Here is a 12977-nt window from a genome sequence, read left to right on the forward strand (position 1 = left end):
AGATCTAAGCCAACGGGGGGGGGGGGGAGGGGGGAGCGACCGAGACCCCCTTGTGCAGGACAGACGGTGCTCCCTTTGGACACATTTCTGTGGCTTTCTGTTTCTAGATCCAGCACCCTTAGTTCCAGGTGAAGAGCTCCCAGGGCCTTCATCTCGTTGCCGGGCTAACCCCAGCCCCGGCTGCCGGGAGGACACACAGCAAGGTCGGCGTCGGCTGCAGCAGGTTTGAAAATCCATCAGTTGCCAGTTGCCTGCTGATCACCTGGTGCCTGAGGGGGCGGGGGGAGATGCTTCACGGGCACGTGGGCTCTGATCCTCAGCCCATCGGTAAGGCTGATTTTTATCGTCCCTGGCTCACAGGTGAGGATGTGGAGTTGAATGACGTGCTCAGTGAGGTGGAGCTGGGGAGACGCAAAGCCCGGGTCTTGGCCCTGCCAGGCCAGTGAGCTCTGTGCCCAGCCCCAGCGGGCAAGGCTAGAGGGACAGGTTGTGCCTCACCACTACCCCAGGTGTTTCGATAGCAAGCCTGACACGCTTTCCATCGAGGGGGAGCCCACCTGGTGAACACCACCCCCCTCTAAGCGAGGCTTCCCCACCCCAGCACTGCAGGGTGCTTTGGCCCAGCCCCTCCTTTGTGGTGGGGCCATCCTGTGCACGGTAGGTGGTCAGCAGCTACCCTGGCCTCTCTGCACCCACTGGAAGCCAAAAGCATGTCTCCCTCCCCAACCAAGTTGTGACCATCAAAATTGTCTCCAGGCATTGCCAAATGTCCCCCGGGGCAGGGGGTGGAAGGCAAAACTGCCCATAGTTGAGAATTCCTGACCTAAAACAATAATTCGATGTAGTTGAGCTAGAACAGTGTTTACAGGATAATCTTTTTCCCATTTGCTACTCAAATGTGAGTGAATGTAAAGAAATGGTGGGGGGGCGGGGGGGGGGCCGGGCTCCATGAATGGAAAAATATGCCCGTGGGTGACGGACTTCACTGTTAGGAAACACGAAGCATTAGTCTCCACTACCTGGGTTGAAATGGCTTTGCTCTCGTCGTTATATGGGATCAGGGTCTGCTGGCCTTCCTCACACACGACAGGGCGTCTGGGCTTGGCTTCAGACACAAAATAGCATCGCAGCAGGAACAGCAGAGTGGCTACAAGGAGACAGAGCAGGGGATTGAGTTGGACAGCCCGTCTTCATCAGAGTCTCAACAGGATCTTGTTCTGATAACTGGTAACTCAGCCATGAATGGACATGGTCCCACTGTGTCTCGGCCGTCTCTGTAGCTGTAGAATCAGCACGGCTCAGGCACACGTAGGTGCTAGATAACTTTTGGTTATGTCGATTAATGCCCTGCGACCAATAATATTATATGGTTTAATTGAAAATCTAGCCTTCTTATTTGTGTCTTCCAAGCCCAGGAGCCTAGATACCTGCCCACGGCTGCTCCTAGCGCTCCTGCGAACCACAGCACTCATCTATGGGGTCGTTGCTATAAACTGCTGCCTACTGAAGAGGAGAAGCTGCTTTCACCCAACAGGCAGCATGTCTGACCAGGTTGGGAATGTGTGATCTGAGCCTGGGGTCATCCTCAAGGCATCCCACTGATTCCTGCCATCTTCTGCTCCCCGCCACAGAGGACTCTACACCGCTGGCTGGCGGCCTGGGGAGGGGAGCCGCATGGCCAGGACAGCCCTGCAGGCTACCGACCTGCCAGGATCATGAACGCTGCACAGGGAGGGACCAGGGCCCCCACGAGGAGCCCAGGTCCTGCGACCGCGACCAATGGCTCGGCACACGTGACTCCACCGAGACAGGCACAGATCCTCACGTGGACAATCTGCTTCTGGGAAAGGCCCTGTTTGTCTCCGATGAAAAGTGGCACTGAGTAATTACCCGGAGGGAGGCTTCTCGACATTAAAAGTTCAACTGACCGACCTGCAAAGGAAACAGGCGTGGCGTGATTGTCTTGCTCATTTGCTCATCGACTCAACAGATGTTTACTAAGTCCCTCCCATGTGCCACGGCTCTGTACAAAAGTTAGCCAACTCTGAAGGCAGAGGAGACAGTCTCCAAGGCCACCCTCACGTCTGCCTGACACCAGCTGCAGGTCCAGGTTCTCAAGACCATGTTCAAGGTTGAAAATCCTCTAGAAGGACCCACAGAACTCACTGAAGGGTGTATACTCATTGTTATGGTTCATCAAGCAAGAGGGTATGGATTAAAATCACCCAAGGGAAGACACACATAGGGCAGAGTCCAGAGAAGCACCCAGTGCAGGGCTCCCAGGCCTCCCATGGAGTCAGGACAGTATCTCTTCCCGCATCAGTAGGTGACGATATGCTTGGAGTGCTGACGGGCAGGGAAGCTCCCCTGAGCCTTGCCCCCAGGATCCTTCTCAAGACTCGGTCATGTTGACCTGGTTGGCCACCCAATGGCTGACCTTGGTCCCCAGCACTGCCAGAGATCAACAGAGGCCCACATGACCCAAAGTCTGCACCCTAAATCAAGTCCCTATCTGATTGGCATGAGACCTGAGGTAAACAAAGACACTCCTTTCAGGAAAGACATCCCAAGGGCCTAGAGATCACTTCCCAGAAGCCAAGGGCAAAGGCCAAAAAGCTCTTCGGGGAGCAAAGTTCAACGGTTTACTACACACTCTGGGTCTGGAAACTGTAAACATGAGCTCGCAGTTTCATCTAAAAAAAAAAACATGCTTCATTCTACAGATGCAGATAGAAGCTCAGTGGGGAATGTTGGCAGGGGATGCAGTGGCTTCTCCCGGTAAGAGCACCCCCATCTTCCTTCAGGAGAGCCCACAGCTCCTGGGCAATCAGCTCATGCAGACCAGGAGATGCAACACCCAGACCCCAACAAGGCCCTTCATGGGCCCAGAACCAGCCAATCAGCGCATCTGCCCTCCCAACTCCCACTTGCAATATTCAGTGGGGCCCCTGACCCAGGCTGCACCGTGATATAAACCTTCTTGCCAGGTGCTAGGTTGAGTCCTGGGGACCCCCAGCAGCCACCCTGCCACCCCGGAGGAGAGCACCCCTGAAAATGAAGGAGCCCAGGGAAGGGCAGAGGCACAGTGTGCACATCCTCTAGGGAGGCCCCTTGAGCCGCTAGACCCAGCTCTGCTAGGACACAGGCTTTGCTGGCATCTTTCTCAGTTACGAAAGCCAGTAAAATCCTTTTTTTTTTTTTTTTTTTTTTTTGGCCTGGGTCAGAGTCAGGTTATTTTCCATCCTTTGTCCCAGGCCAAGACAAATACTCACCCTGGTTTTTCCCCAATTTCCACGCGTCTCCATCTCTTCCCCATGAATTGTCCAATTCAAATGTAAAGGGGTCTGCGTAGGGCTCCAGGTCACTGTCCTCTGCCCGGAGGAGGAGGCTCTGGTTTGCTGCAGACTCACAGAGCTCCAGGAATCGAGAATGGGGATGCAGAGCGGGGGCATTGTCGTTGACGTCCGACAGGAAAAGCATCAGGGTCCCTGTCCCTGTCTTTGGGGGGAGACCTGGAAGTGGGGGTATTCCGGGAAGGGTTGCTTGTTAAGTAAAGAGCCTGCTCGATGCATGCAAACCCCTGGAGAATGAGCATTCCTCTAGGTGCTTGCTCTGTTTTCCTGCTTTTCTGAAAATTCAGAATATCGGGACACCTGGGTGGCTCAGCGGTTACACGTCTGCCTTCGGCTCAGGGCATGATCCCAGGGTCCTGGGATCAAGTCCCATGTCAGGCTCCCCGCAGGGAGCCTGCTTCTCCTTCTGCCTGTGTCTCGGCCTCTCTCTCTGTGTGCCTCTCATGAATAAATAAAATCTTTTTTTTTTAAGAGGAAAAAGAAAATTCAGAATATCTGGGAAAGGTAGGTTAACAAAACCCTTGCCACCTCAATCATCTGTAGAACAGGGGAGAATATGGAACCGTTCATTTTTCCCGGCATGAATCATGTCAGGTGTAAATAAGGGAGTGGGACAGGAGTGACACGGGTATGACATGGTGATAGAAACGCCCTGCCTCTTGGCTGTGTCCACATCAGTACTCTGGTTGTCACCTTGCATCACAGTCTCGCAAAGGGGACCCTGGCAGTGGGTCCTGTGGACCTCACTACGTTGTTTCTTCAGGTGCCCGGAAGATGGGCCCCCCATCCTTGCTCTCTCCCCGCTTAGGACTGATTAGGAACACAGGTGTAACATCTTCCTAACCGACCTCCTGCTAGTTCATCACACCGATGGGACATACACCTACATTTCCCTTAAAACCTGGGCTTCGACTCACAGATTTCCTTGAACGCAATTCTTAAAGTTATTTGAGAGTTGTTATTTATTCCACTTTGTGTTTTGGCAGGTTTCAAAGTCCAACCTCAGGAGATCACAGAGAAAAGCGCCGTACCGTGCTCAGAGCACTGCCTGCCCTGGTTTATGACAAGTTTGTCCTGCGCGGTCACATTTACCCGAGCTGATAAGCCATTCCAAGTTCAGGGAAACCGTGCGAAATATTTATCACACACCACCAGCTTTGAGGAAGAGCTAAAGAGTTGCTTTATGGACAGACATTGGGTCTGATGGCAGCTTCCCCAGAGGCCTAATCGTCTCTTCTGAGTGAGTCCCACCCTCCTCCCATGTCCCTGGTCTGCCATTTCAAAAATTTTTGTGAAAAAATAGTTGCCAGTTAGGATGCATAGTGCAAAAAAGGTCGATTTTATATGTTTTTCCCAGTTGCACTGAAAGAGTCTCACTGGTATGATTTTCCCCCAGGAAGCAAGGAAACACACTTCCCGCCCCAGTTTTGGGTGAACACTTACCGTCGTCAACAGCATGTGCGATGATCGTGTAAAAGCTGTCATTTACATAAGGGGATTCTCGGTCAATTTGCTGCCTGGTGGTAACTGTCCCCGAGAGTTCATCTACGGTGACCCAATTTGCCGGATCATAAGCCAGTTTATATCTTGTAGGAGGAAACACATGCAAGTTTTAGAATTAAGAAGTCACATCAAAAGGCAAATCAAAATATGTCATAAGCAGACACAGGTCCTATCACAAGTAATATGGAAAACCAGACGTGGAATCACACAGAATTTGGTTTTTTGTGACTGGCGTATTTCACTTAGCATAATGTCTGCAGGTTGATCCATGTTGCAGCATATTGAAGAACGTCCTTGCTTTTTTAAGGCCGAATAACATTCTGCTGCACGTATACACCACATTTTGCTTCTCCGCTCCTCCTTCAATGGACACTTGGGTTGCTTTGGCATTTTAGCTATCATGAATAATGCAGCTTTGAACGAGGGCGTACAAATATCTCTCTGAGATCCTGCTTTCAATTCTTTGGGTATCTACCCAGCAGGGGAAAACTATGGATCATATGGTGTTCCACTTCGAATTTTCTTTGAGGAACCACCATACTGTTTTGCACACCAGCTGCACCAACTTATATTCCCACCAAACATGCACAAAGTTTCCCATTTCTCCCTTGCCAACACTTGTTTTCTGGTTTTTTGATAGTTGCCATCCTAATGGGTGGGAGGTATAGTTTTGATCTGCATTTCCCTGATGATTAGTGATGTTGCGGATCCTTCGTGTGCCGATTGGCCATTTGTATGACTTTTCTGGAGAAATGTCTCTTCAAGTCCTGTATCCGCTTTTAGATCAGATTGTTTGTGTTTTTCTGATCTTGAATCTTAGGGGTTCTCTATATATTCTGGAATTAATTCCTAATCAGATATAGGACTTACAAATATTTTCTCCCATCCTGTGGGTCACCTTTGTACTCTGTGAATAATAGTGTGTTCTCATGCACAAAATGTTTTGATTTTCATGAGGTCCAATTTGGCTATTTTTTCCTTTGTTATCCGTGTCTTTGGTGTCACATCTAAGAGCTCATTGCCAACTCCAGCGTCACGATGCTTTTGTCCTATGCTTTCTTCTGAGATTTGTTGTCTTTGTTCTTACGTTTAGGTCCTGACCCATTTTGAGTTAATTTTGGGGTATGGTGTCAGCTGACCTGTCTGCACATTTGGATCTTCAAGTGAGTCTCTGGTAGAGGGTGTCCGATTAGACTGTGTGTTTTATTCTTTCTGCCAGTCTCTGCCTTTTGCTTGAAGAGTTTAATCCATTTACATGTGAAGTAATTCTGACAGTAAGCCTTTCCTCACCTTCCTCATTGCTTGTTAGGTTTTCTGTCTCCTTATTGGCATTTCCATTTTGTTCACACACCGTTTCGGGGCTTCCTCCACAACCTTCTTTAGGCCTTTGAACATTGTGAAGACCATTTTTTGAAAGCCTTCTTCCAACGATCTGCCATCAGGTATTTCTCAGGGACAATTTCTGTTGATCTATTGTTTTCTCTTTGAATGGGCCTTGCTTTCTTATTTCCTTGTGCACCTTGTGAATTTTTTTTCTGGAACACGAAGCATTTCGATCTAACTGCATGGGAACTCTGGAGAGGAAATTCTCTCCCTTCTCAGGGCTTTCTATTTCTCCTTATTGTTTTTGTTTATTTTTGCTCTTTGTGAAATGTCCTAGTCTTTAACATCTGGCTCTCGAAATAGAAAAAAGCCAACAACAAAGTTGGGGAAATGAAGGCACCTGCCCATCCAATTACCTGAAGCCACTTTAGCTGGTAGGGGAAGGGGTCTGCAGCCCCAGGAGAGCAGGGCCAAAGCTGATGTCTGCCTTCCTATTTGTCTGCACCCCTGGGAGTGAAAGCAGCAATCAGTGAGCAGAGCACAGATCTCTGATATTTGGGGAACGGAGGGTTTTTTTTTTCTTTTTTTTTTTTTTTTTTTTTTTCTGCTTCTGTATGTTTAGCCATTCCAGGAACAGGTATAGAGCTGCCCACCACTGCTAGGGGTAGGGATGGGGTGCTACTATTGTGCAGAGAGCTATAATTAACCCAAATTAACTGTAGTTGAGCATCCAAGGCTTTCTCTGGGAGCTGCAAACCTTAAACAGAATCCAGAGTTCCAAAATAGGTGCATGAGACAGACTCTTCCAGGGCAATTATTCTGGTGGGGAGACAGATTCCTGGGGCTTCCCACTCTGCCACCTTCCTAGGGATTGTGGCAACTTTATTTCGAAAAGCAAAACACCGAGCAACCCAAGTGTACGCCCACAGGTGAATGGACGAGCACAATGTGGTCTGTGTAGATAGTGGAATACGGATGAAACTGGAGGATGTTGTGGTCGGCAAAATAAGCCAATCACAGAAAGACAAATACTGTATGATTCCACTTCTATGAAGTATCTAGATAGTCAAATTCACCGAGACAGGAAATAGCAGGGTGGTTGCCAGTGTCTCGGGAGAAAGGAACTGGGAGAGGGGGGAGGTTCTTGTTTCATGAGGACAGAGTTTCAGTTTTATAAGATCAAAAAGTTCTGGAGATGGATCGTGGGGACGGTTGCCCAACAACGTGAATCTACTTAATGCCATTTAATGCCGCTGTACACTTAAAAATGGTTAAAATGGTAAACTTCCTGCTAGATATATTTTACCACGATTTCAAAAAATAAATAGTAAATAAAAACCACTTCAGTCACCCAGAAGCCAGAGGGCTGCGGGTTTACAACCCTCTCTCTTTTGGTAAAAGAGAGATAGAAACCCATAACAAATTATTTTAATACAGGAAAAACGGTATAAAAGCAAAGTGTGCTAAATGCAAGGGAAAATGAGCAAGCACACTCCCCCCTGGTGCGTCCAAGAAAGCTGTAGAAGGACAAAAGCATGGAACATGGGCCCGCAGGCCTTCTCCTGGTGGCTTCTGGCATTTTCATAACCAAGCTGGAGTCCACCTCAGCAGCCCGCCAAGGGGCAGGGGTCCAACAGGCAGGCCCGCGGGTCCGTGTCTGGTTCTGTTTAAATGACACCACCCCACCCCCCCTGCCCTGCACCTCCCTTCTCACCGTATCCGGCCAACGGCTCCGTCTGGATCTGTCGCATTGAAAGCTCCCAGCTGAATTCCGGGCCTGGCACCGTCGGCCTCACTGACCACAAAGCTCCGAGGGTGAAAGGCTGGCGGGTCATTGGTGTCCGTCACCTGCACACTCACGGTGGCCCTGGTCCCTGCCCCCCGGGGCCCGCGAAGCTGGCCCCCCTCACAGGGGAAGAGCGGCTCCTCATTGTCCACGGCGATGACAAGGCTTTGCACCGGGTGAGTTTCATAATCCAAGGGCTGCGAGTCCCAGAGAGAGGGTTTCGTGAGCACCTGCTGCTCCCCTGGCCGGAGAACGCTCAGCGCGTGATCACGCACCCAGAGCTTGTGGCTTTTGCACTTCATTTATTATTTACTCTGTCTTTGGTAATGATCAAAAGACAGTTGCCAGCCCATTTTCAAATCATTTATGGAGTTCTGTTTCTTTTTTTTTCCCCCTCCCTCCCAGTTGAAAAGAGCTACCATCCATCAGAGAGTAATGAAAAATGCAACAAAACCCATAACCTAATGAAACATTAATGTGGCAGCTCTGCTGCAAAAAAAAAAAAAAAAAAAAAAAAAACCAAGGGAGCTTAAGGAAATACAGAAATTAATGATCATAGTTACTCAGGGTGCAAAGTGGTCAGTGACTTAAAAGGATTGAAAAGCTAAGGAATATTTGAGATATTCAATCCCAGGCCTGCGGCGAGTACCCCAGAGCCTTGCTGTTCACAGTGTGGTTGGGGCCCGTGGGCATCACCGGCGGCCTGTTCCTCTGGCGGGCAGGAGCTCAGGGCCCCACCCCAGACCTACCAGCCCAGGCCTGTCTTTGAACCTGACCCCTGGGTGACCTGCCTACGCTGAGAAAGGGCTCAGTCACTCCAGAGTCTGGCCTGAGAGCAATTAAGACTAAAAACAATGGAGTCAGACTCCCTCAGTCAGAACCCCTCCTCCAGCTGTGTCACTTCATGACAATGACCCAACATCTCTGGGCTTTGGTTCCTTATTAGTAAAAGGAAAAAATAATACTTTTCTGCAGGGCCAGCTCCTCATTAGGCATAGCCAGCGAAGTGCCAGGCACCCACGATGCTTTTAGGAGTCTGTGCACACATTCTAATGTCTTTAAAACTCAGAAGGAAAAAAGAAAAAAGAACTCTCAGAGAAAATATCTTAAAGTTTTTTATCACATCAGAAAAAAATAAACATTTTAGGGCCTATATAAATCTATTTTGTCTCAAACAAAAAATAAATGTTGAAGAACTTAGCACCATTTCAAAAATAACTTTTAATAGTGATATTATTTTGGTGGGAGGAGCCATGAAGGCAAAAGGGCCAAGGGCCACAGCAGCTGGGGTTATGACACTCCCTGCCCTCTTCGCTGGGCACCACTGGGACACACAATATGCCACACCTCATGTGCTTGGTGCACAGTAGGCATCAGGATTCTTGCAGAAAGGGGTCCCAACACCTGTAGCCACCCAGCAGGTGCACATTCCCTGATGGCTTTACCTTGATCACACTTAAAATCCCTTCATTGGTCTCCGGGTCAGTCAAGATGTGAAAATGTCCCTCTTCATTGCCACTCAGTATGTTAAATTTTACTCTCCAGGCTGACGTAAATGGCAAATCACCATCATGGACCAGAAGACGCAACACACCCTCGCTTGTGCGGCCTTCAGAAATCTGAATCCTATACTGGAAGAAGCAACCATCATGTCCACATCATGGAGATAAAGATGCACCATTGAAAAAGAAAGCAAGAAGGAAAATGTAAGTCCTTAGCACAGGAACGTGCACATGTTATCTCTCTTGCTATAGAACTTGACCTCAAGCGAGCAGAAGCTCTGCCTGGCTCAGCACCCTGTGATGTGTCTACAGCTGCATACCTTTGAAAATCCAACTCAATGCACTATTTTTCTAAGAATCTGAATCTTTAAAATAATAATGCACATCCTAGTTTATGCTCCTAAAAAAAGCCTAGATCTTCTCCTAAAATAGAACTCTTATGATGACTTAGATTAAAACAATCATTTCTCTAACACATTTTTCTAACTTTGGCTTATTACTCAATAGTTTTGATAACAAGATAATTTCTCTTTGCGGAGTACATGAAGACAGAGCTTATTTTCCCCACCCTTACTCTTAAGAACAGAGCATTTTGCTAAGCCAGAGAAGATTTTCAAAACAATATTCAAACACAATAAATATTATGTTACAGTTATTCTGTACTGTTTGGTGAGGTGTTTTCATTTGAAAACATTTCAGCTTTTCTCTATACAATTTTTTTAAGATTTTTTTTAATGTAGGTTCCATGCCCAATGTGAGGCTTGACCTCATGACCCTGAGATCAAGACCTGAGCTGAGATTATGAGTCAGATGCTTAGCCAACTGAGCCACCCAGGCACTTTTTGTCTATACAAATTTAGATTTTTTTTTAAATGATGCTTTTTAAAAATAATTGTTTGTAGCATTTATTAATATTCAACAAAGGCTCCAATGTGCCAGATTCTATCTTAGTTGCTATGAACAGGATCAGCAAAACTCCATCCTTGGGGAGCAGATGATAAAGTGTGTGTGTGTGTGTGTGTGTGTGTGTGTGTGTGTGTGTTGGGTTGGGATGAGAAGGAGGGAGTGGGTACTGTGTTAGGGATTTAACTAGGTCATCAGGAAAGGTCTTGTTGAGAGAGATCAGGAGAAAGAAGCAAAATGGATATTTTTCTTTAAAAAACTGCATGTCAGAAAGGGAGACAGAACATGAGAGACTCCTAACTCTAGGAAACAAACAAGGGGTGGTAGAAAGGGAGGTGGGCAGGGGGTGGGGGTGACTGGGTGACGGGCACTGAAGGGGGCACTTGATGGGATAAGCACTGGGTGTTATGCTATATGTTGGCAAATTGAACTCCAATTAAAAAACTTTGTTAAAAAAAACTGCATATGAAGGAGCAAAAATATACAAAACAGGAAACAAATCCTGAGTGTTTTTAGTAATCTTGCATATCTCAAGCGGTGTGGCATTTCCAGATGATCTGGAAACAGCGGGTTTGGGTGCTTTCTTTGAGCCCAGGGAACCGTAGCATGTGAAATCCCATGTGGAACCCTGACATACATAATCAGGTGGGCTGAGAAAGCCACAGCCAGAGCCCACCTGCTCATCTTCCCTACTCTAGAGCTCCAATGTTGTGTGAAGAGCTCAGGGCTAGATTCTCCCCTGGGGGTGAACCTGCCCCTCAGGGGACATTGGGCAATGTCTGACATTTTTGGCTGTCACAACTGGGAGGTGCCCAGGCATCTAGTGGGCAGAGGTCAGAGATGATGTTAAACACCCTCCAGTGCACTGGGCAGTCTCCACTGACCCTACAACAAATCTCTCAGTCCCCATTAATAATGTGGGATTGAGCGACACTTGGGTGGCTCAGTGGTTGAGCATCTACCTTCGGCTCAGGTCGTGACCCTGGGGTCCTGGGATTGAGTCCTGTATCGGGGTCCTCTGCTTCTCCCTCTGCCCATGTCTCTGCCTCTCTCTCTCTGTGTCTCTCATGAATAAATAAATAAGGTCATTTAAAAAAAATAGTGTGGAAGTGAGAAACTTCGATGTAGAATGAGCATGGATTCTCTATCCTCCCAATGCCTCAGTGTCCTTGTCTGTAAAACAAGGAAATCATGTGCTAGTCCCAACAATTGAAAATGAAAGCATGCATGTAAAGGTTCTGAGCACACTTTCTGGCACAAAACAGTTAAGAAACGTAAGCTGCCAAGTCTATTATTAAATGATTCTGTATCAGTACGGTTGATGTCTTCATCTAGTTTACGTTATTTTGGAGAATAACATGTAACGTGGGTGCCTGCTGAGAACTCCCTCAGCAGAACCAAGCACAGGACTCAGGGCCATTTACGTGGGGACTTGGCATTTGAGACAGTGCAGGTGCCTTACGTTGTCCTGGATAAATGTGGGCATGTGGTTGTTGCCTTCTTGCACAGCAACATGAACGGTGGCCGTGGATGTCAAGGATGGTTCTCCAAAATCCTTTGCTCCAATTAGTAGTGTAAACTGTGGAGCAGTCTGTGTGGGAAGGAAAAGAGCAGTCACTCCCTTCAAATACAGCAGAGAAGTATTAATAAAGTAATAATTCATTATAGCAATTTCAATACCAAGGCTAGCCACGGAGGGTTTTCCACTACAACCATAAATCCTAAGTCTGGAGCTCAGAGATAGAGAATACATTTCATTTTTTTTAATAATAAAATCCACATTACCTCATAATCTAAGCATCCTGAGAGTCCTATTTCTCCGCTAATATGGTCAATCTGGAAGCCACTTTCTTTCAGTAATGGCGTTTGAGAAATAAGGAAATAAAAGACTTGAGAATTTGGAGTATTTTCTTCATCCAAATCCTCTGTTACCATCTGGAAAATAGGTTGACCTGGAAAGAATTGTTTTAACAGTTAATATTGAACAAAAGCAGCCTATGAAACCAGCAGAATGACGAGTCTTTGCTAAATGGCATTGAGGCATACACCAGAATGGATTAAACATTTAAATAAAAAATCAAACTGTAGACATACTATAAAAAACAAAGAGGAATATTTAAATAGTCACAAGAACTTTCTAATCATGGTTGCAAATGCTAAAGACATAAAAGACATGATAGATCAGACTGATTTATGAATGTGTGCCAAAAAGAACTATAAACAAAATTTAAAAAGAAGCAATAAACCAGGAAAACACACTTCAAGTATACGTGGCAGGCATAAACATTTTTAATACAGGATAAAAAGGTGAAAATCAAGAAGAAAAATGACAACCACACGAACAGAAATGGACAAGAAGCCTATCAACATGGGCAGCACTTCATAATCAAGGATGAGCCCCCTGCCAGGCCCCCTCGGACGTCGTAGGTGAGTCAAGTGGAGCGCTTAAACTGCGTATGTGGTCGGAACAGGCCATTCTACTTCTCTAAATTTATGCCAAGTAAATAATGTTTCAGTGGGATACAGATTTAGCTCAAATATGTTCACTGAAGCATATTTTGTGAAGATAACAAAAAGTAGGAACAACTCATAAATGTCTAACAATAG

The 12977-nt window shown here is 46.9% G+C and overlaps 1 protein-coding gene across 1 annotated transcript in view; it reads right to left on the reverse strand.

Moving 5' to 3' along the window:
* CDH26 (cadherin 26) overlaps nt 1-12977 on the reverse strand; it is a 42280-nt gene that overhangs the window by 11045 nt on the left and 18258 nt on the right. The window contains exons 6-13 of the mRNA XM_072735183.1: nt 12156-12322; nt 11833-11961; nt 9411-9596; nt 7894-8162; nt 4797-4939; nt 3273-3512; nt 1705-1932; nt 1020-1147 (exon numbers count right to left, since the gene is read on the reverse strand). Of these exons, the coding sequence (XP_072591284.1) occupies nt 1020-1147; nt 1705-1932; nt 3273-3512; nt 4797-4939; nt 7894-8162; nt 9411-9596; nt 11833-11961; nt 12156-12322 (1490 nt within the window). The remainder of the gene's footprint in view (nt 1-1019; nt 1148-1704; nt 1933-3272; nt 3513-4796; nt 4940-7893; nt 8163-9410; nt 9597-11832; nt 11962-12155; nt 12323-12977) is intronic.

Source organism: Vulpes vulpes, chromosome 14 (genome assembly GCF_048418805.1).
Source record: "Vulpes vulpes isolate BD-2025 chromosome 14, VulVul3, whole genome shotgun sequence".
Lineage (NCBI taxonomy): Eukaryota > Metazoa > Chordata > Mammalia > Carnivora > Canidae > Vulpes > Vulpes vulpes.